The 27,340-nt window shown below is 39.6% G+C and overlaps 2 protein-coding genes across 9 annotated transcripts in view; one reads left to right on the forward strand and one right to left on the reverse strand.

Moving 5' to 3' along the window:
- The window catches only part of CLVS1 (clavesin 1), a gene marked incomplete at its 5' end in the record, with an annotated part of 95,640 nt that extends 91,016 nt beyond the window's left edge, over positions 1 to 4,624 (forward strand). The window contains 1 exon segment of the mRNA XM_082754824.1: positions 3,698 to 4,624. Within this exon segment, the coding sequence (XP_082610950.1) occupies positions 3,698 to 3,785 (88 nt within the window). The 3' untranslated portion in view covers positions 3,786 to 4,624.
- A 120-nt stretch (positions 4,625 to 4,744) lies between these two features.
- Positions 4,745 to 27,340, reverse strand: part of ASPH (aspartate beta-hydroxylase) — a 117,962-nt gene continuing 95,366 nt past the window's right edge. For all 8 annotated transcript variants that reach the window (XM_082752671.1, XM_082752669.1, XM_082752670.1 and 5 more), the window contains 4 exons: positions 21,716 to 21,851; positions 20,726 to 20,817; positions 15,104 to 15,237; positions 4,745 to 9,189 (listed from right to left, as the gene is read on the reverse strand). In XM_082752671.1, coding sequence (XP_082608797.1) covers positions 9,039 to 9,189; positions 15,104 to 15,237; positions 20,726 to 20,817; positions 21,716 to 21,851 — 513 coding nt within the window. In that variant the 3' untranslated portion in view covers positions 4,745 to 9,038. The remainder of the gene's footprint in view (positions 9,190 to 15,103; positions 15,238 to 20,725; positions 20,818 to 21,715; positions 21,852 to 27,340) is intronic.

A 27,340-nucleotide genomic window follows, 5' to 3' on the forward strand; every position in this document is an offset into this window, starting at 1 on the left:
CCTCAGACTTAGTTCCCCATCCACGGTAATTATGTTCTATTTTAACAGGAGCTAAGTCTCCAGCATGTATTGTGTTAAAGATGGGCAGAGGGTCTGCCAGGCCAGGACTCTTGTCTATGTGATACAAACAGTTGTCTTCTTGTGTTAAATTTTAACTCAACCAGATCCCAAGCATTATCCAGGCTGGTTGTTGGGACGATTTAGTTGAGAAAGAAGGAAAGACGAAAAGTCTTCAATTCAGATATATTCATTTATAATTCTAAAGTTGCAGCACTCATGCCACATTTCAGGTGAGTATTAAACTTAATATAGTGTGAGGTTGCTACAAGACTTAGGAAACATTGCCTGAGAAATCATGGAAGCTGTTCCATCTGATGTCAACAGACAAAAATGCTTCATAACAGGGGCTTGAATGTAGGTAACACATGAATTATATGAGGCCCTTAAGACAGTGGGACTCTATGCTGTCTTTGAGTGTCCCTATTGAAGTACTACACAAAAGATGTGATTAAAATCAAAAGGAAAAAAAAAACAACTCACTTAGTTAAAAGTGCATGACTCCTGAGCTTTAATATGATCTCAACTCAAAGTCTAAATCGTGTAATGCCAACTGGCCTGAAAGATGCAGACTGGAAGACATTGTGGAAGGTTAGATTTGAGCGAGGCAACCCCTATAGGAACGTCCCTGGTGTGGCCGAATACATCAGGTCACAGCCTATGGTCACAGCCTGTGAAAGTTACCTGACCTACTGGAGTATGAAGAACACAAGGATCTTTTGTTTGTGGGATTCCACTATGCACAAGGACACGGAGGCTTTGTTTCCATAAATTATTTAATTACAGCAGTGAGAAAAAAAATAGTAATGCAGTTAAAGTGGGCAGGAGTACTTCTGAAAGAGAAGTCCTAGCTTTAATACTAGAGCCCACATACAAAAATCCCTAAGAGCTGTGCAAACTTGCACAAACATAGCCCACTGCTTTGTTCCTTGGCCTGAAGGCATATGTTAGATACACAAAAGCAATATGAAACAAACATAGGGGACATTTATTCAAAAAGTATTTGTCTTAATCTCCACAGCAAAATGTAATTACTCGTCAATTGAAAATGCTTTATGCATCACTGGCCTATTATGAATCATATTTCTTTATCATTGAGTATAGTTATAGAACATATATTTGAGGATGGTATATAGACCAGTAAACCATCTCTCTCACACCAAGTTATTACGTTAGATTGTGAGCTGCATTGATGCATATTGCCAAAATGTTTTTCTGAGTATCTGTACTGTTAATATTCACCAGAACTAAAGGACATTTTAAAAAGTAGTTTGGAATCTTGTTGAGAATTGAGTAATTTTATTTCTTTCTTCCTAAAATTGAAGTTATAGCAAAACATTTTTTCAGCAAATGAAAAACTGATGCATTTGGAAAATGGAAATCTAAACACAACAGTAGGCTGTGGTGATTTAGAAAATAGTGATGATTGTTTCAGTCATTACCATGCACTTCAGAGAGATGTCTGAATGGCTTATTTTAAGACATGGGGCTAAGCAGCTTCTAGAGAAAAAGAGGCATTTCTTCTGTTTCAGAGTTTCGCATATACTAATGCCTCAGTTGGATTCCTCTTCATATTGAAGGGCTGAGCATAGCACTTGAATCATTCAGTGTCTTGAATGCGTGGGTCAGGTGGGCTGCAAGGCATTGGCTAAATGCTCCAGCTAGTGTGGCTCTTGTGTGAAAAGGAGCAGTTTGGGACCTACATACAGAGCTTGGAATTGCATTGCTCCCAAGCTGGCACACATCCGAGCACCAGTGCAAGGAGGAAACTGGTATCTTGCTGGTACAGATGCAATATTTTTTTGTGTGTAATGAGTTGAGAGCAGAGATAACCAGCAGTGGTCATGCAAGGTAGATTTGAGAGATTTTTTTTTGTGTTTGACTCAGGGCAGAAACTTTCCACTGTATGCTGGAAAACGCTGCAAAAATATGTAACTTTTTATACTCATTTTAGGGCAGTAGATCAGCCACAAACAAAACATTGGCAACAAGTATTAATTAGGTACTATTTAATAATAATTTAACTTGATACTCCAGAAAAGAGAACAAAAAACTTGTGATTTGAATCCATTCTGTATCAAAGTCACATGCACAGTTCTTGCTGCCACATACTAGAAATATGTAAATTGCCATTTTGCATAATCTCTTGAATCAGCTGCTTTTCTATATTAAAATGCAGTCATAAACATTATACATGTCACATTACTGTAAAAAATACACAGTGAAAACATTTGGGCAAACACTTGTTTTGAAAAATTTGGCATAAAATCTTCCCATTGAGCATCCAGTTTTTGTTATTTCTCTCTGGAGATTTTTTTTTTTTTTAATGAAAAAATTTTATTATGCTTTAATGAAAGCTTCAGGCATATGAATAAGAAAATAATCTTACAAGTTATTCACAGTCACACTATTGAGTCTTGATCAAGCGCTGCAGTACCACAGGATGCAATTTATTAGTGATTCTTATCAAAAGAGAAGAGATTTCTAATTGCATAAAACAGCTAAGGCCTAAACTGAGTTTACCATAATGAGCAACTGGGTACTACAAACGTATCCTGCAGGTAATGAGAGTTACCCCTAACTCTAAAAGGTATCCATGAGAAAACTGGCTCTTTAAAATGATATCATGCAACATGCAAATGCTTGCTCCTGCTACCTTTGAAAAAGTTCCCTTTTAAAAGTTCTCTGTACAGAAAGTGATTTTACTCTAAAACTCATTTCCAGCTCCACACGGAGAGGCAACTCCTAGCCCAAAACATAGGAAACGGAGGATAATGAATCTCTGTAACACACTCATCAGTTTCTCCCATCATAGCTCAGTGGGCAAACACTGGAGCACACAGACCTCAGAAAATGAAATCCTCTTGAATGTTCCCATTAAGCTAAACCCATTCAGCTTTTGTCACTGCCAGAAATCCCAATACTTCACTTTCTTACTCATTTATTCTGCTTCTTTTTGCCCATTAAAAGCAAAGGACAAGCTATGTTTCCCACCTTGAAGACAGAAATGAATTTAAAATGGACTATCCCTGAACAAGGTTCTCCTTCAAGGGTGTAGACAAGGAGATAAAGATAAATGGCAGGAATGGGCAGCACAGCAGAAGCTCCCTTGATGTCACATTAAGTCTGGTTTCTTCATTGGTCTTGGATAACTCAGGGAAGTTCTGTCCCTTAGGCACCTCCATCAGTAAAATGTGATTTATCTACTTGCCAGTCACCAGGCCTGTCACAAGCATGAGCTGAGACTCATTCCTGCAAGCACTTGTATACATTATTTTTTTCGTGCAAAGTAATCCAGTAAGCAGTAGCAGAAGCTATGTTGCCTAGGAGGACATTAAGTGCTAACAGATCCCATGGTTTCTCAGGATCAGACCTTTAATGGATTTAATTATTTTTTTTATGGATTCAACATAGTAGCTATGCACTAAATATTTTGAATGCATTTGAAATAAATAAGGAGTCACTTCCCTATTCATATTTAAAAGAATGTGTCTCAAATAGTTTATATAGACCAGAATAAATAAATAAAAGGTGATAAAGGTGAAAATGAACAGGAGCAAAAATCACAAAATGAAGCAAAAGGATCCCAGTAATTGTTCTGCAGCAGCCCTCACTGGCATGTGCCTGTTCTTGCTTTCAGGTCCCAGTCGGTGGTGGAAGCCGGCACGCTGAAACACGAGGACCTGGGGGAAAGCGAGAACACCCAGCCGCTGCTGGCCCTGGACTGAGCTCCTACTCGCCAGTCATGGAAACATTCACAGACTTCCACCATACCAGAAACCCACAGAGCACACGATACACACTCACACATGTGCACGCGTTTTGCTTGAGAACAACTCCTTCATGTTTCTTGCCCAAGTAATAACTGTCACCAGCCATCTGTCTGTCCGGAGGGCCAAAGCTGAACAAAATTTCTATTGACACAGGATGTAAAAGAAGACACAGCAGGGGTCTGTCCATATGTAAAGAACTTGTTTTTCTTTTTTCTTTTGGTCTTGTGGCATTAAAATAATGGAAGTGGTGGGACTGCATTCTCCTTTCAAAGATAGCAGGGAGTGTCAGTAGAAGTTTTCCTGAAGCCGCCGGCAGGGATGCTCAGTTTTATAGAAACCAAGGTTAAACATGTTTTAAAGCAAGGCATCTTAAATTTAAAGTCTGTGCTGAAATTAGCAGTTTAAAGTGGTTCAGAGGGCAGAAATAGCAGCATCTATAGCGTGCTCGAATTCTACAGAAGGATTTAGCATTAAAAAAAAAAAAAAAATCAATGCCAGCATAATGCCATTCAACATGACACTTTGTGATTGCCTCATCCATACTGCTTATAGGGGGTCACTTATTTCATATCTAGCAAAAATTATTCTTAACTTCTGAAGCCCTTATAAAGCTGTCAGCTAAGTGGAAGGAGCTGTGTGGGCAGCAGACAGACAATTTGGAATGCAATTATTTAATTTTAACGATGTGTTTTTCCACAGGCAACTCCGGAGCCTATTAGATGTGTGTGCGCGTGTGTGTGTGTGCGTGCGCAAGGGGCGTACTAGGGAGACCCATTGGACACATTCACCAGTGATTAATGGCTCAATCCAGATTTTTTCATTTAGGTCACAACGACAAATGAAAGCTCTGCAGAGCCATTTACCCCCTTCCCTCCTGCAGCCGGTGAAAGGTGTAGCCAGAAGGGTATGCTGATTGCAGTTGCGGGCCATGGTTAAATGAGAAAGAAAAACTTTAAATTAATTATTCAGAGCAAGCATCTCCTAGAAAGAAATGTGGACAAACAGAAGAACTGAAATGCCAAAGATCAGTTTGTTATCTCTCTCTTTGCTCTACCTGCAAAAAAAGAGTCCCATCCCTTCACTGAAATGGAAACCAGATTAAAGAAATAAAAGAAAAATCGTTATCAAGTTGCATGTGCAGTGACTTTATTTCCTAAAACAGTTACAACCACTGTACACACCTTTGTCTTCAATTTAATTGCCATGCATTGACAATTACTAGAACACGTGGTTGGCACCAACATATCAAAAATAATAGTGTAAACCGTATATAGATAAAATGAGATGATAATAGGCAGCACAAGAGCTTTTCATACAACTCTGGAACATCCACTGAATTCATTCATAAACACTACACTGAAAGTGATGGTCTAGTTCAACTGGACATGGTCATCATTAACAAATGGAGCAAATAAATGCTGCCTTCATTTACAACATTTTAAGCCTGCACAAGCAGAAAGGACATTGACAGACTCTGTTAACACACCTGGGATTTACCTGCTTGTGTACGTACAGAATAGCCTCATTCACAATAAACTTCTGCAGAAGTGTGTTACTGATACAAAGCCTGGCCTCCATAGCAGCACATCTTTAAGGCAGTGAATGTTCCTAGCAAGGCAACACAGGAATCAGAAAAAGAAGCAGACGCTCTCAGGCATGCAGGAACATTAAATAAGACGATTGAGCCCATTTATCTTTGGAATTTCTTCCATTCCCCCTTCCCTGGCATAACAACCTAGTAGAAAATTGCTCTCCTCCCCCCCATCATGAAGATGCACAGACATTGGGATTTGTCACAGAGAACTTGCTTAAAGCGTAAAGTAAAACAAACAAAAATAAATGAGACAGACATTGACTACTATACTGCAGCATTAATGAAGAACTACACTTTGGTTTGCATTTTTTCTCTGTTAAGAGAAACTTACCGCCACTGCTATTGAATCTTTGTGATGACCCATTACTGTTCTTTCAAGTGGGAAATGTTTTGCCCAAGAACTGCAAATATCACTGAAATCTAGCCCTTGAAGATTAATTATTGAAGGTCAGAATTATTTACTTTTTGACTGTGATATGAATAAATAAATATAGATATATAGGGCATCATATGTAACTGTAGGATCTTATACAGACTGTGCTTGCAAGCAAGGTAGCTACAGGCGGGAAGGAATCCACCTCTTAACATTGTGACAAGTACATACTACCTTACAAATAGGAGGCTATAATGCCCTGCTCTGGCACTTCCCTCTGTAAATACATCTAAAGAACAAAATGTTTAATTTGCAATGGCTCTCCATTTAAAAAGCATTTCCATTCACTTCATCCATTGGCATTTTCAATGTGTAAAAGCTTTTTCAACATGAAATACTGGATGGCAAAGAGGAATACATAAAATAATATGCCACTTATTCGCTGCCTGATTTCCATGTTTTGCTATATATATCCTCACCATTTATGTACTTGATTCAATAAATGTATCTAACAAAAAGAGATGCTCTCAGCTCCTTGACAGGTAGGCAGATAGTCGAATCACTTTAGCATTGCAGCAGCAATTCACAATACACCTTGTCACATTCAAGGCACTTAAGATTGCAAATGGCCAATATGTCATTACAAAATTTAATGAAGAGTGCTACTTTGGCACACACAAATTTTGGGTAGATTACTTTGATCTATTTGTTGATTGCAACCTAAAAATATAACGTAAGAGACTTCAAAGGAACAATGAAACAATCTGAAGGACAGAGTGAATTTTTATAAATAAAGCTCTAAACTTTTTAGCATTGCTTTAGTGTTTATTCCAAGCTATAGAAACTAAAATGCAGTATTAAAATACTCCTAAGCCACTAATTTTAGTTTAAACAGTTCTTGATTCCTCCTTTACAAACTATTTCTTTATTTTACAGAATTACAAAATAGTTTATAATTTGTACTGCGTTATCACTGTACAGAGATACAAAAAAAGCCTGACTTAATTTTTTAATTTTATTTTACTATGGCCCCTTGATATAATGGGTACATTATTTCAAGTTTTGTACATGATTCTCCTAAAGCTCTCCAAAAGTATTTCTGTATGTTTTAAAGCGTGAAACAAATCTTTTCAGCTTTCATGATGATTAATTGAGAACTGTTACCTTCTTGTAGATGGTACTCTGTGTTATTGTTGATTTGGAAAACACATTAAAGCGTAATTGATATTGCTGCCTAAAACTTACTCTTGATCAGAGGAGTATCAGTATGTTTTATTTATTTTTAATAGTCAAAAAAGAAATTAAAGTGCACACCTCCAGAAACTGGTTACAACAAATTATGGTGCAATCACCATGTGTTATGCGGCATTACAAGATTTAATTACTTAATAAAATACAAGTCTGAAAAACATTCAATTGACGGAAATGCAAACCTGTATTTTGCTTAGCAAATGTTGCATTCTGATCATGCCATATGTGCTGTAGTGTCTGTAATACTTAGGTACCATGACGTTGTCTCTGCAGTACAAAACTACCGAACATTAAAGAAATAAGACAACTGTTCAGTATCCTTTGGACAACGAAGCCAAAGTTGTGAAGACTAAGTAACGTTAATGTCTCCTTGCATAGTACCTATCTCTCACAACCCATGCTAGAGATGCCACTGCTCTTAACAAGCTTGATGAGAGCTGAGCATCCTAGCACACCTATCCACACCCCACTGGTTTTGCAGGTCAGTTGATAACAGCCAGTCATAAACATCAGTGCAACCTCTGGTCTGTCTTCCCTTTTAGTGTTCTCAGAAGTTAACAGTGGAGGGTCCTGCACCCTCCATCTCCCATGAAATAGCAGAGATGCAAAAATCAGCAGATTGCTCTAAACATCCACAAAGATTTCTCTCTTGAAAATAAGGCCTTTTCACCATATAGTAAATTCTGTATGGCAAATACAGAAGTACGTTGTAAATGGCATTGTGATAAGACTGCTTCAGTATTACATCATGCGTTTCAAGACAAAGAGAATACCATAAGCTCAATTAAAGGATCATTCAAGCACTCTGTAGGATGCTGGCAGCAGAAGTTAATACAAGTTAACCTGAAGCTCTTTGCTTTACATTCTGGCAGAAAACCTTGAAGGACTTTGTCCATCTGCTCCAACCTCAAGGAATTCTTCATAGATATTTTTCTGCTGAAAGACCATCCAACCTGAAAGGAGCCCGTGGAAGGAGGTGCCTCAGACTCTTGCTGGGTAGAAAATAGTTATCACAACACAAGCTTTTATAACAATAGGAAGAACAGCAGCTCACCACATAATCTTAAGAACTGTTGAGCACTTTAACATCCAAGTCTACAGATGTCATATCTGCTCAACATCTTCCAGAATCACATTACAAAATTGAAGGTCACCTGCTAACAGAACTATTTTGTTTTAGAAGAACAACACTAAGAAGCTGATTATGCAAGTTTCTATTCTCTTGCTTCCCTGGAAATGCAAAGGCCACAGTTGGCAAAAATGAAATTTGTTCATATACAGTGTTTTCCTTCTGCTTATAGCTAGAGATGCACTTTGAATATACATTATTTTTAAAAATAGTGGTTAATTAAAAATTTGTTCATAATTATGCTAGAAAAATAGGTAGAAAAAATACAAAACACACATAACCCATTCACATTATCTACAGTTGATAACATAGGGACATGTTTTACACCTAAAGCAGTTAACATTGCAACTGCACATGATTTTCAAAGTTGATTGTATGCATACGTCTATAAATAATACACATGCTGCTACCCAGATAGAAACATGGGAAGCATTTTCTGGATGTAGTATAGCCAATCTTGGGCCTGAACATGGCCAGCCAGGTAACTGATTGGTTTTGTATGCATAGTACAGCATGGCAAAAACATCTGCACATTCCTCAGCTTGAAAAACCCGACCTATTGCTCTTTGGCTGACAAGATTTGTATTTTCAGACTTGCAGCCAGAAAAACAATACATATCAGTGCTGTATCAGTGTGGAAAAAAAAAAAAAAAAAGAAAAAACAAACAAATAAAAACATGGCTTGCCTTTTTTTTTTTTTTTAAACTCAAGTCCTCTGTAATTGTAAAATGCCATTATCATCTTTTCTAACCCTTATAATACTGGTATTCCTCATATGCAGGATAAATTAATCCCGCATGCTTCTATTTGCATACTCTGAAGGGTCCTCTCTCCTATGCTCTTCACATCAGAAGTAACCCCTTAAATAGCAGGAAGGGTGCGTCTCTGTTGTGCTGATAACTCAGGGTGCCACACATCAACAATGAATATCAGGCGATAATTTTCAGCATCCTGCCACACTTCATGCTCAAAAGAGTCATCAAAAATAAGAACTTTCCCTTCTTCCCAGGTTCTGCAACACAAAAAGAGAACATGCGTTAGTGTAGTATTTGAAGTGCCATGGCAGTTTTTATAGGCAAGATATAATTAAGATTATTAAGATATAAATAAGAGCATCTGAGTCTTAATTGACATAAAAGTAGAGAAAGATCAGTCTAATGAAGCTTCATATTATTGAGGGATTGTTTTCTCTTCCTCTGCATAGTTATGCCCATATGTGCCCACATACATATTCAGACATTTGCAATATTTGTTATTTATTTAATTTTAATGAGCTTAGTCCAATAACCTGGGAACATTCATCAAGCTTAGAGGTAGTGGTACAATAATCAACTTCTCCACTTTTCTAATCAGATATACACATAATGAGTAATGGAAACTGGCGGTATGATGAGCAATATGTTTTGAAAATAAATTATGCTACATCAGTCTGCTTTTTCTGAAAATCAGAACAACAGACTTAAGCCCTGATCCTGCTTTATAATATCAAGGGTGTTATCAGTCTTGTCCCATAAATCCATTCAAAGCACAGAGCCTACAGATTTTTCATCAGGGGAAGGTTGCAATGACATAGCGTATGCTAGGTCAGGTTATACTTTTGAAGCTGAACTGAAAGGATGAGGCCACATAATTTAATCCTCTTCTGCTTGCCAAGTAATGCTAAGGCAGAGGAGGTCACTGAAGGGGACCTAACCACTCTGGGTGAGCATTCATTGCTACGTGGAAAAGCCAAGTTTTAACAGCAAAATCTTTCCAAGATCTGCACTTCTGTTAGGCACAAAAAGAGAAACATAATTTATTCAAACTGGCTTATTTTTGAGAAACTCCATTGTTTGAAAAAAAAAAAAAAAAAAGAAAGAAAATTAATATTAATGGTGGAATATTAATGGTTGAAAGAATCAGTACTCCTTTCAGCTTTATGAAATATAAAATCATGAAATAATTAAGGTCAGAAGAAACCTCAGAAGATTATCTGTTCCAAGCTTCTGCTGAGAGCAAGTCTTACTGCAAAGTTGGATCTAACTTTGAGGCTAGATGAGATATCTCAGGTTATTATCTACTGGATTTTTGAGTATCTACAGTGATAACCATTCCATCATCTCTTCTAGTGTTTCACCAGCCTAATAAATGAACATTTATTTCTTTGTGTCCGTTGTCTCAGAGAATCATAGAATATCCTGATTTAGAAAGGGCCCACAAAGATCATGGAGTCCAACTGCTGCCTCTACACAGGACCACCCAAAAATCAGACCGTGTGTCTGAGAGCATTGTCCAAATAATTCTTGAACTCTGACAGGTTCAGTGCTGTGACCACTGCTCTGGGGAGCCTGTCCCAGTGCCTGACCACCCTCTCGGTGAAGAACCTTTTCTTAACACCCAGCCTGACCCTCCCCTGCCACACCTTCATGCCATTATTAATGTCTCATTCTATATCTACAAACCTCCAAAAAGAGTCTGTCTTGTGCATGGTTTCCCACTGTTAGCTGAAAACAGTAACCAGGCTCTCCTTTAGCCTTCTCTTTTTCAGACTCCAAATTCTTTGAGTCCACTCTGTAGAGGACTGGAGCATGTCAACTTTTTTATAATGTCAGCTTTTTTAAACCTAATCAGCTTTTTCTTTTTCAACCTCCACAGGAGTCCTTTTAGTTTATCAGTGACTTCCTTGTGCTGAAGAGCCCCCAGGCTGGACACAGAACTGCAGCTACCATATCTTGTGTTCAGAAGAGAGGGAAAAAATTGCTCCCCTCAAACTGCTTCATCAAAATGACAGCACATGTTGCTTGTCCTCTAGGACCTTCAGTCATTTTCTGCAAAGCTGCTCTCTATCCAGTCATCATGTATCCTATACTGTTGCGAAGTGTTAATCTATTATCAGTTGCAGTACTTTGCATTTGCCTGTGTTGGACTTCGTGTAGTTTCAGTTGGCCCACTTCTCTAGCCTGTTGAGATCTGGATTCATAATTTTGAGAAGAGGTTTAGTGCCTGGTTAACTGCACTCAGTACTGAAAAAAAATCAGCATATGATCAGTGAACATTAGCGTTACTGTCACCACACTGTAAAATGTCACTGTGCTAGCCATTTGTCATTGTCCCTCTGATCTCAGACTTCTTCTGCACTTAGACACAGCAGCTGGTTGTGTGTTGCATGGTTTGTCTATCATAAAGTCAAGCAGTGGCATAAGCAAAGCCAATTTATTTTGCATTGCAACAAGACAGAAGCACGAGTCTGATTATTCATCCAGTCTCACCCGAGATGGTGTAACAGTCAGTCAAGTCAATAACAGCCAATGTTACCTTCTAAAGTCACTCTGCAATGACTACATAATAAAGTTTTTCAACAAGATCCCTTGGGAAGCAAAGCAGTCCATGAGGATTGATGTCCTTAAAAGGAATTAGGAACTGCAAACAGTAGTGCTGAGAAAGAAGCAAAGCCAATCATAATCAAAGATGGAAATATATTGCTTAGCCCATACATGTGAATCATGGAGATTTTCTTTATTTTTTCTCCCCCAAAATCAGGGTGAAAATGAGATTCAGAGTCCTAAATCATCTATGTATTTTGAACATTTAACTCAACAAAAGCAAAAAACATTGATGAGGCTGTGCTGTAATGTTCTGAAGTGAAATGGAAATTGAGATAGAAATGATCATCTGACCATATTTAAAACACTGGACAACCAGCATAACAGTGAAAAATTCACACTGTCTTGCATGTGGACATCAGACACGAAGGCCCACATAACAAGCCTTTTACAGGTTTCAAATATAATCATGTGTTTTTTTTTTCTGGTACCAAATCATCTTTCCAATAAACAAAAATGTTCTATGTCATACAGGCCCCAAATCTCTGCTACTGCACTAGAATTACATTGGTATTATTCCAGTCAATGCTGTAATGTGGCAAAGAATCAGGCCTTTTTTTTTTCACCCTCTAAATTAAATCAAGCCTGAACAGGACTGCACTAAATAGCCTGAAAGTGTAGCTCAGTAAAGGACAATAAAAACTCCAAGCATCCAGATGAAATAGCTTCAGAGGTTAAAAGCACGGATCTATCATTTGCATCATACTGGGTCGGGCTGTTTTGCACAACAAAGAAGAAGTCATAAAGTTGACAGAACTATTAGCCCCTTTTGGATAGATTACAAAAAACACCATTAGTATGCAAATAAATATTTTCCAGATGCCTTCATGGTGTGAGAAACACTTCACAGTGGGACCACAGGGAGGATATTATTCTTGTCTGGTGCTGAACCACTCTGGGTTAGGGCTTTATGTCACCTGCACAGCTGTTATTTCACCTGTCACAGGTGAGATTGTGGACTGACTTCTGCTTAAGGTTGTAATTCTGCAGCTTTGTTTCAAAACGTGATTACCATGCCCGACAGAGATGTTTGATTTCGATAACTAGATATTTTTTACCTCCCATTTTTGTGCACTGTACCCTGTACTTTACAGAGCTGGGACTTCAGAATGGCCCAACGAGCTAAAATTACTATAGCTGTGCTGAGTAACATGAGGTGCACAATCTCCTAGCAGCAACATAAAGACTCCTGTGCAAGTGATGGAGTAAAATTCAGTATTAGACAAAGCTAATAAATAGTAAATTGTGTATAATAGTAAAGCGTGTACATCAAAGGATGAGCTGAAGAGTAGTATTTCCCCTCTAAACACCTACACTGGGTGGCACAGAGGTAACTGGGCACAACATTCTCAGTATTTCTGTATCTTGTAGCAGTAGCAGGACAGGAAGCCAGAAAAGGAAAGCATCGAAGCACTGACCCCTGATACACTAACCTTCATGCCTGAGCCAGCTCAAGTTAGAAACCACTAGCTTCCTACTGCTCTGAACCAGCAGGAGAGGAGGAACAGAAAATGCTAAAGATATGTTTTTCTCCTGACATCATTTCTTTCCACAGTAGTTCTCCCACCTCTTTCATGGAGAAAGGGATGTTAACAAACCCACCCTTCTCATGATTAGTGAACATACCTTTTCAATGTTTTCAGTGAAGAAATTCTGTCTTTGACTATGAATATATAGCTCTTGCCAAAATCAACTAAAGCTAACACATTCCAAAACAGGCTGTAGTCAGCTCTTGATTGCAAGTTTTACATTTCAAATGAGCGAGTCTGATGCATAAGAATGAGCCAGATTCAGAAGCCTAGACACTGAAGTGCTGTCTGCAGCATACCAGCAGCAACATACGTTTTTCCACTCTGCCCTGCCACATCCCTGATGCTGAGGGGCTGTTGCTACCAGGGGGGTGTAGTTACATTCATTTTCCAAACCACTATCCCTGCTGTTCATATTAAGATAAGGAAGGGTGGCCAGCCTAATGAGTGGTGAGCTGTGGATACCTGGTCTCTTAGAAATAAATAAAAACCACCACTCTGTTCACACAGGCTACTGAACAGCCACCTAATGGTAATGCCTTTCAGCCCCCACAAATCTGAATTCATTATAGTGTCCTGCAGTGAAAATACCCCACATCTCCCTATTAGTACTCTAAGCCCATTATCTACCTCTAACTTCATCCCAAATTGTATTTTAAACTTGTTTTGGATATTGAATTGGAATGCTGGAAATAAACACGTGTGTCACAACCTAGGTAGTGTATGTTTTATACCTTATTTAATAGTCTGTCACAGTCAACGTTATGTTGGTAGGAGCCCTAACACATCTATAGCGACATTTTTAACAGATGGATACTTGTATCCTCAGAAATTCTAAAAAATTCTTGTTGTAGTTATTTTCAGATGTTGGGGAAAAAAACAACTTTGCTATATATTACAGTCATGCAGGCATGAGTGGATTTCTCAATATCAAATATAGCTGTACATTAGTACTATGAAAATATTTCAAAATTAACACTTGTTGCACTCATGCTACAGACAAGACAAAATCTTCAAGGTAGATATATAGAGATACATAAATATTAACCATTATTAGACGTCCATGTAAGTCTCAGGAAGGTAAGTCTTCGAATAAAAAAGTAATATAGTTAATAATATATTTTCCTGTGTTTAATAATATCATGTAAAAACCTAACCCAATCCTAACTTAAGTTTAGGATTTTCTCATATTTCCCAGGGGAGTATATGCTCTGATTGTAACATCTAAGCCATTGCTTTTTCTTCTTCCTTCTTGTTTTTGTTTTTTTTTTCTTCCCGCAAAACAGAGACAAAACTGGTTTCCAAGTCAGCATAAATTTCTGCCTAAAGGGACAAGAATTCTTACTCAAAATGTACTCTGAATAAACTTGCTACCTGTGTAACTCGTTGTGCCAAACACTTTATAGATGTAAATCAACCTTTAAATCAACTTCAGTTGGAATATTTTTAATTGAGTTGTATTGAATTAGAACAAATGTTTCAGCTAGGAACAATACTTCTGCAGAAATACAGTAGTATTTGGTCACAGAGGTGAAAAGGCAGCTATAGCTTAGTCTCAGCTTTTGCTGACTAAGTGAAGAATTCTAAGGCAAAAAATAAAATATAAAATAAAACAAAATAAAACAAAATAAAACAAAATAAAACAAAATAAAACAAAATAAAACAAAATAAAACAAAATAAAACAAAATAAAACAAAATAAAACAAACCTCTGTTGGCAAGTTTATTAGATTGACATTGTAAATGTAAACACAGACATTTCATAGACTAAAAACAATGTTATTTCCACACTATAGCAGAAAAGAGCAGCTTTGTTTCCAAAGATCCTTCTGGCATTGTTTGACAACTGACATTTATATGTTTGTAGCAGGAGTGAGGGTGTAGGTTGCCTGTTTAATGAAATACATAGCACCTCCTGATCAGTGAAGCATCTTTTTTTCTTTTCCTTCTTTTTACTACATGCAGCACCACAACTTCTCAGGGTTGAGAAAGGTAGGGGAAAATGAATGAAGGGAGAAGGAGGGAGGGTGAAATACCTGTTTTCTTGGGCACACCGAATTCTGCAGCCTTCTTTAGGTATCACCAAGCCCAAATGCATCCTTAGCCGACAATTGGTGGGCCCTGTGTGGGGCCATACATGAGTCCCTGGATGCATTACAGAATACTTGATCTGCAAGGAGAGAGAGAGGACGACTTCAGCAAAGCCATTTTCACAAGCATACTGCTACGCATTTAGGATTTCACTACATCTCATCCACGACGACCAATCAAAAGTGCAATGTCACATTTTGTTAGCCTCAGCAACAATCGCATGATTTTACATCCTGAAGGTGTTCGATACTACAAAAAGGCAAGTCTTGTGGTGTGTGTTTGTGTGCACACTTTTAATTTGGTTAAAATAATCAGAACTGGATGAAATGGAAAGATTTTCAGACACACTTATTTAAAAGGATGGACCACAGGAGGCACAAGTCCTGCGTTACCTGGTGTCCCCTCTCATCTTGCCGAGGCGATCGGCTCTGGGGCAGCCGCATTCTGCAGTGGAGCAGGGGAGCAGACAGGCAGGGCTATTTTTTCCGGCATCGAGCCCACTTGAGGGAGCCACCAGGACCCGGCAGTTCACGCAGGCAGGGCAGAGCGTTCCCCCCACCCATACGAACACCTTCTCTAATGGCGGTCTACCGCTAGCTCAGCTGCAATGGTGTACACCAGGCACAGTACGCTCTCCAGGAAGTCTGTACACACCCAGACCGACTGCCCACTCAAAACTGCAGCAGTTCAGATCTCTGGGTGCAGGGAGTGCCTGAGCCTGTTGCTAACACCTGCGGGGGGGGCACAGAGACTGTGTGCGTGAGGTGCGAGCAGGTGGACGACCTGGACCACCTTGTGGCAGAACTCAAGGAGGAGGTCAAGAGGTTGAGGGATATCAGGGAGTGAGTGGGAGATAGACTGGTGGAGCGACTCTCTGCAGGGCTTGAAGGACAGGTGCCGGGGTGAGACACCCCAGATGGGGGTGGACCCCATGCCCTGTTGCTGTTGGGCAGAGGGAGAGGACCTCGGAGTTGAGGAGAAATGGAAACAGGTCCCTGGTTGACATCGCAGGCAATGCCCCCCCCACCGGCCCCACCTTCCCAGGTGCCCTTACGCAACAGGTTTGAGGCCCTGGAGCTTGAGAGACCAGTAGCTGAGGAAGAGGCAGAAAGTCTACCCAGGAGGATGCCTAGGGCGAGGAAGTCGACTCCACGCCTCAGGACTGCCTCCACCAGGACAGAAAGAAGGGTGATTGTTGTGGGCGGCTCCTTTCTCAGGGGAACAGAGGGACCTATTTGTTGGCCTGACCCTACCTGTAGGGAAGCCTGCTGCCTCCCTGGGGCCAGGGTCAGGGACATTGCCAGAAAGCTTCCCAACCTGGTTTGCCCCTCTGACTATTATCCTCTTTTCATAGTCCAGACTGGCAGTGATGACATTGAAGAGAGAAACCTGAAGACTATCTGTAGTGGGTTTACGTGGCAAGGTTTTGGTAGCAGGGAGCCATAGGGGTGGTTTCTGTTAGAAAGATCTAGAAGCTGCCCCATGTTTGGGAAGGGCCCCATTGTTTTCCAGATCCGAGCCAATAAGCGATGTTGTTTTGCGCCTCTGTGAGAGCATATTTAAGACAGGGAAAAAACGCTGCGCCACACAGCAGCCAGGAGAGTCAAGGGAGTGGGAGAACAGCCTTGCACCAAGGTCAGTGTAGAAGGAGGGGGAGAGGTGCTCCAGGCGCCGGAGCAGAAGTCCCCTGCGGCCTGTGGTGAGGACCATGGTGAAGCAGGATGTCCCCCTGCAGCCCATGGAGTACCACAGTGGAGCAGGGTTCCACGCTGCAGCCCGTGGAGGAGACCACGGTGGAGCAGGTGGCCCTGCACCGACGGAGGCTGCCGCCTGTGGAAGGCCCCTGCCGGAGCAGATTCCGGGCCGGACCTGTAGCCCGTGGAGAGGAGACCACGCAGGAGCAGGTGATCTGGCAGGAGCTGCTGCCCGTAGGGGAGCCAGGTTGGAGCAGTTTTCTCCTGAGGGATGGACCCCGTGGTACGGACCCATATCTGGAGCAGTTCTGGAAGAGCTGCTGCCTGTGGGAAGCCCACGCCGGATCAGTTCATCAAGGACTGCATCCCGTGGGTGGGACCCCACAGCACAGGGGACGAGAGTGACCGAGAAGGAGCGGCAGAGAAGAAGTGCTGTAGACTGATCATAACCCCCATTCCCCGTTCCCCTGCGCCGCTCGGGGGGAGGAGGTGGAAAAGGGTGGATGGGGGGGGAAGGTGCTTTTGGTTTTTTTTTCCTTTGTTTTCTCACTTCTCTCGCTTGTTAGTTGTAGGCAATAAATCTTACTATCTCCTTATGCCGAGTCTGTTTTGCCCGTTACAATAATTATTGCGTGATTTTCTCGTCCTTATCTCAATCCTTGAGCCCTTTTCACATATTTTCTCCCCATTCCTCTTTGAGGAGGGGGAGTGAGAGAGCGGCTGTGGTGGAGCTCGGCTGCCCACTCGAGCGGAACCACGACACTATCAAACGGGACTTTAGGGGACTGGGGTGGTTACTGGATGGAGCGGGAGTACAGGTGGTGTTTTCATCTATCTGTACGGTGGCAGGGAGGGGTACAGAGAGGACATGGAAAGCCCACCTGATAAACACGTGGCTCAGAGGCTGGTGCCAACACAGAAATTTTGTGTTTTTTTTTTTTTGACCATGGGGCACTTTACTCGGCACCTGGCCTGATGGCCTCAGACAGGTCTCTATCTCTAAGGGGAAAACGGATCCTAGGCCAGGAGCTGGCAGGGCTCATTGAGAGGGCTTTAAACTAGGTAAGAAAGGGGACGGGGCCAAAACAAGGCTTGTTAGAGCTGTGCCAGGGGGAACAATGGCAAGGTTGGGAGAGAAGGCAATGGCCCAACTGAAGTGCATCTACATTAATGCACACAGCATGGGTAACAAACAGGAGGAACTAGAAGACATCGTGCGGCAGGCAGGCTACGACTTGGTTGCCATCACAGAAACGTGGTGGGACCACTCTCATGACTGGAGTGCTGCAATGAGGCTTTTTTGCCTCAGTTTTTACTGGTAAGACTGACCTTTGGAAATCCCAGGCACTACAGAACAGCAAAGAAGCCTGGAGCAAAGACTTACCCACAGGTTAGGAAACATTTAGACAAATTCAACAAATTGTTCCATTGACCCTGATGGATTTTACCCAGAAGTGGTAAAGGAGCTTACTGATGTCATGAGTCCACGCACAGCCTCTGAAATGTCAGGCAACCTGGTTAGGTTCCTGAGGACTGGAAGAAAGCAAATGTTGTTCCTGTCTTCAAGGCAGAAAACAAGGATGATCTGAAGAACTACAGGGCAGTCGGTTTCATCTCAGTGACAGTAAATAATCCTGGAAGCAGTTTCCAAACACTTGGAGGAAAAGAAAGTGATTGGGAGCAGTCAGCATGGATTTATGAATGGGAAACCATGCTTAACGAGCTTTCTACAGTGAGATGCCTAGCTTGATGGACGAGGAGAAAATTGGTGGGTATTGTTTATTTCAACTTTTGTAAGGCTTTTGACACTGTCTGTAGAATAACACCCTTGTCGACAAACTGATGAAGTAGAAACTAGGTAAGCTGACAGCGAAGGGGATGGAAAACTGGCAGTTCAGCCAGGTTCAAGGATTTGTGATCAAAACACAAATTCCAACTCACCAGAGGTATACCCCAAGGCTCAATACTGTGTCCAACACTGTTTAATAGCTTCACTAATGACCTGGATGATGGAACAGAGTGCATCCCTTGACAAGGACAGAAAATTGAGGAGAAAGGGTTGATAAACCAAATGTTTTCTGCTGCCATTCATAGGGACCTTGGCAAGACGGAAACAGGAGCAAACAGGAATCTCATGATATTCAATAAAGAGAAATGAAAAGTCCTGCATTGGGGAAGAGTAACCCCATGCAGTACTACAAGCTATAGAACTGCCCGGAAAACAATTGCACAGAAAAAGAGTTCAGGGTCCTTGCAGAGAACAGTTTGGACGTGAGCCAGCAACATGTTCTTGCAACAGAGGAAGATAACAGTCTTAGTGCTGTATTAGGCCGAGCCCTGCCAGCAGTTTGAGGGAGGTGATCCTTCCCTCAGAACTGGTGAGACATCTTGAGTGTCCAGTTCTGGGCTACCTACTACATGAGAAACATGGACATCCTGGAGCAAATCTAGTGAAGGGCCACAAAGATGATTAAGGAACTGGAACACCTGACATATGAGGGGAGGCTGAGAGAGATGGGACTGCTCAGCCTAAAGAGAAGGCTCAGTGGGTGTCTTATCAATATATATAAATACCTGAGTGAAGATGTGGCCAGACCCTTCTCAGTGGTATCCAATGAAAGGCAAAGAGGCAATGTACACAGATTTAGGAATATGGGAAATTCCATTTAAAAGTAAGAAAAAACACATTTTTATTGTAAGGGTGATTGAACACTTGAGCAGGTTGCCCAGAGAGGTTGTACAGTCTTGATCCTCAGACATTTAAAAACCTGACGAGACAGTGTCCTGTGCTCTGGTTTACCATACTTTGAGAAGGGGGGTAGACTAGAAGATTTCCAGAGATCCCTTTCTGTGATTCTACAACCCAATGAACAAGAAGGATGAATATAGTATGACAGTGGTGAGAAGCACCTTTTCAACTGAGAAATCTGCATTTCAGGATAGGACAAGGTAGCTTTGATAAATCTTGCATTTTAAGACATTTCTAGCTCTCCAACAAAATGAGCATAAGAGAATGTGTATCTAATGTCTTAGCTGTTCCCACCATCTGAGGTTTCATCTTACCAGCAATTCCTTATAAAAGCAAGTGATAAGCTCCAGTGGCTGTGGTGAACACAGATGCTCTATTCTGTTGCCTCTGCTACAGTGAGATACATTAGCTTGATTGCCCAGTCAGACCCTAAAGCAACCCAAATAACTGGTACTGCTGGCTATGCAGAAAAGTTATTCATACCCCACAGAAAATACTTTTATAACCCTAATAATACGTGAAATGTGGAATGATTACTGCCATGTATGCTATCTACCCACACAGATCAGTCTAGAAACTTCTATGAGTCTCACATACATATATGTGCTGTATTCAAGTACAATACAAATATTTAAATATTCCTGAATCACAGACAGGTTATAGTATGGTTGTAAAGTAAAACTCTGACAAGTTTTACCCTGGCATACTGGAATGACAAAAAAGATGAAGAAAACAGTAACTCTCCTCTCTGGCATAGATCCATTTTCAGCTGTGGTGCGTCAGTTTTCTTGGAGTTAGCCATACTGACTGTGATGACCTCTTAAGTCACTTAAGACTAGGTTTAGGTAAGTTATTACTATCAGTTGACCCATGGTAAATAACTACTTACCCAACATGAGCTCCATGTGATCACAAGGGAAAATGGTTTTACTAAAATTCCATAGAAGCGCTTCAGCTAATATATTTTATCTCGTATTTGCTGAAGGCTATTACAGTATCAACTTCATTGTGTGTCTGAGCCATCATTGTATATATCAAGGTCATACATTCCTCTGTACACATTTCTTAACATCACCTTCTCACAGCTTTAGGGATTTGCAAAAATGAAGAAGTTTGCCAGGTACCTGCCCTCTTCGGCAGCCTGTAGCTTCTGGGAATCTTTCCAACAAAGCACACGTTTTCGGAACACCTTTGCAAGCATTCTCGTTTTTTCTTCCTGGTGAAAATAAGAGATTGAGCATTCATAAGTGCAATGAACAAACAGTCCCTTGTTTTCTATGTTGCAGAACAGCAACAAAGCTGTCAAAGAGCTGACACCAAAAGAGGTAAATAATATCATACACATTTTACAAATTATGCAACAGCAAGTGCTTACATATTGTAATATCAAAGTAGCCTGCCATTTCTTTGCTTTTGAATTATTTGTGAGAAGCAGGCTTTCTACCATTTTAAACGTGATTCTAAAAATATGATTATACTTTTATTAATGATTAAGTAGATCATTAAAGTATAATCATTAAAAAGACAAAAAATGCTACCATTCTGATACCATTTCAACATCTGATTATATTTTTTATACACCTTGGCTTTTAATATTTTATCTTACAGCACTCTTTCACATGTAAAGTCTTTTAATAAGTTCAGGTCACTCCAGTAATTGAGTCTCCCACTGCAAAGCTCAGAGACAGAACAGCAGGCTTATTAAAGCTCACATCCTATTTGCCCATACCATTTCTGAATGATGGATCTCACCTAGCTGGCAACACAATATTGAGAATATTTCTTCTCCTGCTTTCCTGTCTTCCCTCAGGCTGATCTGCACATGCATTACCATGCAAAATTTTGGCAGCCTTGCCAGGAAATGAGTATTACCCTCAAGGGATTCTTAGAAATGCTCATGGGCTACATGGTTTAGAATAAAGAATTCCTGTTCACTGTTGCTGGGGTCTCAGACACTATTTTATCAGATCATTTCTTCCGCAGACTTGAATAACAGGTACAGTGATTAAAAAAACTATTCCAGAAAAACTGTGTTGATACTCCTTATTATGCTATATTAATGTGAGAAAGTGAAACTGGGATAAGTGGAGAAAGAGCAATACAAAATGTTTTACCTTGTTGCCATAAGGTAAACTGACTCCAGTCTCCCTTTTCTCGCAGATTCTCATCCTCGGGCAAGAAGAGGCTTTTTTTCTTATCCATCACAGCAAGACCCTCATCCCGAATAAGCTTCCAATTTTTTTCTAAGGACTGTTGTGAGAGCCATGTTAGTTCACTGAGAACTTACTGCATTTTGCTTTAGTATCTTATTTTTTTTTCCCCACCATTAACTTTTTTTTAATTTAAAAGTACTTTAAAAAAAAAAAAAAAAAGAGAAGAGTTCATCATTATCAAGTTTCCTTATGTCAATTCCCTTATGACAAGTTAAGGCAGGAAAAACAACTTTCACAGTATTCTTCAGATTCAGTTACAACTGTATTGTAAAATTTCAGTAATCCCCAGCCTCTTGCAGATTAGGCCTCACTTTAACTTGCTTTTTGATTAGCCTAAGGGCTCTTTAACAGATAATTTTATGTTGCAAGCTAAGAAGAGTATTGATCTTCTTAAACACAGCACATGCTACCTGGAAGCACTCTTGAGACTAGAAAACCACTCACATAACCTGAAACTCCAAGTGTTGACAGAACATCCTAGTTCAAAGAGGACAAATGCAAACATGCTACTCAAGTTGACAGTTATGATTTAAACCTTCAGAAAGGTTTGCAAAGATTCTCTTGCACATTCTGATGCTATTGGAAGAGATCAAATATGACTTGAAATGTCAAGTGACAATTTATGGATACAACCATTAAAAATGTGTAAGCTGCCGTGTACTTCATACATACCAAACCCACAAGACTGTAGAGTTAAGATTTTTGTTCTGCTGCCTTAGGATGTTCTGCTTGTAGAAATCTGGTAAATTCTTGTATTCTACCAGTAATAAGTCATCTTAATGTTACAGGAAGATAAATGAAAAACCCACTGTGTAACAATGGATCTGGATAATAATGACGTGACTTCCATTTCCCAGCTGCTTATGTTACTCACTAAACCTTATTTTTGGTGAATAGTTTTCATTTTTCCTTTGTGCTCTTGAACAAAGCATTTCTGTAAGACATTTTCAATCAATTTGAAACTGGAAATAGGCTAAGGTGTGTTCCCACATCGCTTCTTTGTATGATGTGTAAAGATGAGTAAAACTCTGAAATCTTTGTAACACAGGTCAGACAAGGTAATATGACTGCCCCTTTTCAGCCATATGGTTATTAGCTTTCACCACTTAAACTAAACAGTTACATTTTCCACTTCAGTTTCTTTCAATTAAAAGACAAGCTGATCCTGCAAAGTAGGTGGTACATTGATATATCATAAAAGGTTCTGGAAACAGCCATGTAATACAGTGACCATCTCCCAGTACAGCAAGCCTAAAAACGCTAAGATCTATCAAAATTAGGATTGTGCTGGTGTTATTTCAGTACTCTTTTTCTTCCTAGCAAATTGTGCTCTCTCATCCATCAGCAAAGGGGAAAACCACTCGTTTTTCCTACTTCATTTACCCTCTTCTCTCCCATTGACGGGTTTCCTTAACACTCCTTAACAATTAACATTAAGTAGAAACATCTTCAAAAATATCTTCCTAAAACTGATTTTTTTTTTTTTTTCTGAAATGCAGGGTACAAAACAGACTGAAATTTTCCATCTAATCATAGATGAACAGGGGAACAGAGCTGGTACTGATTCAGCACTATCATTTCTACACAAGGAAATACCAGCTTGCATACCTGAATTTGTACTGGCTGCAGAAGAGAAAGAAATGAAAAACTTGCATTTATATAGGTTTCAATTTAAAGTGATACAGATCAACAAAATTGGAAAACTTTAAAAGACATTACAAGTGCTTCTCTGTTTCCTCAAACTCCTAACCCTTCTTCTGAAAAATAAAAAGGTAAGAAGGAGCTTTCACCCACACAGACAAAAAGATGCATGAAGAGCACTGGTGGTGCACAGAGATGCACATAATGGCAGCTTTGTCACCTCTAATTTTCCTCAAGTGACAGGCTGAAAGTCAACCTGCAAAGTTGTGTGTTTGTCCTTGCCTTTTAAAGCTCCTTCCCGAGTACATTGGATACAAAGCAATTTGAATACATATCATTGATTTTGAGCCAGCTCTTAAACGGTTTTAGATATAACTGCCACTGAAATCAATAACGTCTCTGTACTTGTGAGAAACTGGACCCCCATCTGTAACACTATGCATTACTATGAGCCATAGGCAACTCCTATGTAGAAAGGAAGGGGAGAGTTACAGGAGTTGAAACACAGCTCAGCCTTGATATCCCTGATTTTACAGAATCTTAGGCCAACACTGAAGGGCAAGAATGGATAAAACCATTAAAACACAGTGGCTAAGTCCAGGATGTGGACTTCAGGCTACAGAACCAAGAGCTAGCATCTACAGAAAAAAAAAAACACTAAATATGCTCATGCTGCATAATATGTAGGGATGCAAGCCTCAGGCTGCAACAGATTCATATTGTGTTTGGTGCAATATCTTGATTTTAAGTGAAGAATCAGGTGGCAAGCAGCACTTGGAGCATATGTACTTGTTTCCTACCAGCTGATTCCCATAAACCTCCATATGGCTTTTTAAACACAGTTCCTAACAATAATGTAAGTTTACAGTTACTTTACATCTGGTCATAGTGTAGATTTTATTGGCAAAGAAATTATTGTATTTAAATAGGGATTTCTTAATATTGGTTTATTTTTATGTGTGACTGTATTATATTAAAAAATCCTTATTCTGCACTGTCAAACTCTTTTCAAGGTATGGTCATAAATGCCACAGACAGAGATTAAGAGTTTACTACCCCTCATGTGAGGCATAACTACTGACCACATGTGCATTTCAATCCACTGGGCTATAAAATAAAATCGTGGTGGTGTCTCCACTCCATTTCACTTTGTTACCCATACAGAATAAGAAAGTATTCATGATAGTTACGGTGTGTTAGCTGGGGACCTCCAACACCTCTGAGCAAGGGTCAGTATTTAAAGCCATCCAAAACACAGTCCTTGCACTGATCTGGTCACTCACAGTGCTTAATCATCAGGATGCATAAGCATTATCTCTGCTCTTTTAGGCTCCCTTAAGGCATCCAGCCACACTTTAAATGCACGGTTTAGTTAATTTTTGCCATCAAATATGAACGTTTAGATTTTAGTAGCCAAACAATTGAGCCTTAGCTGTCAGTCTACAGAAAACATTATGGATTGTGCTGTTGCCAGTACTTTCATTCTCTTTCTGTGCTTTTCTTGCTGCACTTGAAATTTTTAACTAATAAAATATAAACAATCAATGAAAATTGATGGCATAAAATCTACTTTAATCAATAAGCTATTCACTGTAGTATGCTGTTGGCAAAGCATCCTCTGGGTCATTTCCAAAACCAAAAGACACAACATAAAGAAAGGACAAATTTACCTAGGTCATTTCCTATGCATTTCAGCCTGGTGAAAAGTGTCTAGGATCCAATAGCATTGTACCGCTTTTATTTATTAATTTATTAACTGAGTACCAGAATACAAAAGAGTGCTCTACCAAGGTTCCATAAAAGATACCAGAGATGATGCAATGACTTTGTAACACTTGCAGAAGAAAGCTAATTGCCCCAAGGGAGGAGGATAGGTTTTCTAAGATAAAAGCCAGGTTTCCTTTTAGCTGAGCTCAAACAAGAGTTTCTGGACTCTCCAAAGTCCTGAACTACCATAGATCAGAAAATTAGCAGAACATTTCTACATGAATCACTTGATACATTTCCTGATTTAAAGGTTTATAGTTTCTGTTCCCTGAGAAATCAGGCCCTCCTTCCTATTTTTTCAAGGAAACTACAAAAATAACGTAATAACACAACACAAAAAAAAAAATAAGCATTAATGGGCAGCTAGAGAGATCTACTGCTGCCAGCATAGTAGCACTAACCAGGATTTACCACCATCATACACCTCCTTTTAAGTGTTATTGAGACATTCTCATTCTTTATAACATAATCAAGCCAGGTCTGTGCTCTAACATTACTGACTACAGCTGTGCTGGTGAACAGAATGAGCAAAGACAGAGCTGTCAGAGGATGGCAGAGAACCTTTAGCATTGCCTCAGCTAGCCACAAGTAAATCCTCCATTATCATTGTTAAGCTACTGAGACATTGAAAGGAGTTTGTTCATATTCAACAACAAATGGTGAAATACAGGGAGAGGGGGTCCAGGCCTCCAATGTTTTGAACTTCATGGAGAAATTTTCAATATCAACTTCCATCATTTGGATTTGGAAGCATTTTCCACACTTTCTGCACGAATGGAAGAGGAATGTAAAGAGATGAAGTAGCAAGAAATAATTGCTGGTTATTTTTTGCTGTGTGGAACGTAGAATTTTTATTTTTCTTTCTTAATAACTAAAGCACATACAGAAGCTTGAATGTTTCAGAAATCAATAAAACAAATGTCTTCAAAGATTGTTTCTACTTTGTGTAGAATGCTACTTCAAATTTGCACTTGCAAGTGTTTATCAGTGTTAGAACTGAGCCTGCTCTCCTGCACAAATTCAAGTACTTTTTGAGTTATGGGGGAAACACAACAATGCAAATATATATCTATTTTTCTGGTAATTTAACAGTTTGGATTTATACTTTCAGCTTTGAAAGGTATCTTGAAGAATGTAAAACTCATTGCCTTCCCCAAACTGAGATACATAAGTAAATAAATCAGCAGTCAGACTTGATGACCTTACTAATAAAACACATAAAAATTACCACAAAAACTCTTAGTACAACAGAGTAAAAAAGCTTCAAACACAGCAGTTCCAGTTATATTCTTATTTTGGTATATTGAATAACAAATACTAAAGCAGCACCTATGGGAGGCAGTTGTGCTTTGGAGATCAGGGTGAACTTCTAACTAACTACATGGTTCATCTAAAATGTTCTTCTAGGAGATGTGCAGAATGCTGATCCAAACCAAGTCCGCTACATATGATCCCACACATGTGAGAAAAATTATTTCAAGGTGGATCCCTGACCATTTTATAATAGGAAATTCATTTTTTTCATCCTTCAAAGCTGACTGTCCCTTCCCACCAATAGCACATACCTTTACCTATGTGATTTAGAAATTTGGATGGTCTACATGTAAGAGACACTAAAACATCACCGCAGACACCTTTAAAACATTATTGATATGATATGCATTCTTTTCATTTTGTTTGGAAACAGTACAAGAGGCTCCAAGTCCCTCCACCTCCTTTATGTCAGGAAGTATCTATTTTTACACATACCTCATGAATGAGTCGAACACATGCAGGTTTCAAATTTTGCCACATGCTACTCTACAAAGCTTTTTTTTTTTTTTTTTTTTTTCCAAGAGTGAGATTACAGTTGAGTGATTACTCTTTAATCTAAGTTTCCTAACCTTACTTATACTGCCATCACCATAACCAGGAGGAAACCTTTTTAATTTCTTTAAAAATTATAATTCTTTCACAGCAGGTTTCTAACATGTTATGTAACTAAGCATAACGAAACAAATTTCACTGAGTGAAACTGTCTCTTCAAACAAGCATTTATGTTTTTAAATTATTTGTGCAGAATTTTGCTAAACCACAGTAATATTCAAAGCATATGCAAAATGGGTACCTCTTCCCCCT

This window comes from Aythya marila (assembly GCF_965140915.1).
Source record: "Aythya marila genome assembly, chromosome: 2".
NCBI lineage: Eukaryota > Metazoa > Chordata > Aves > Anseriformes > Anatidae > Aythya > Aythya marila.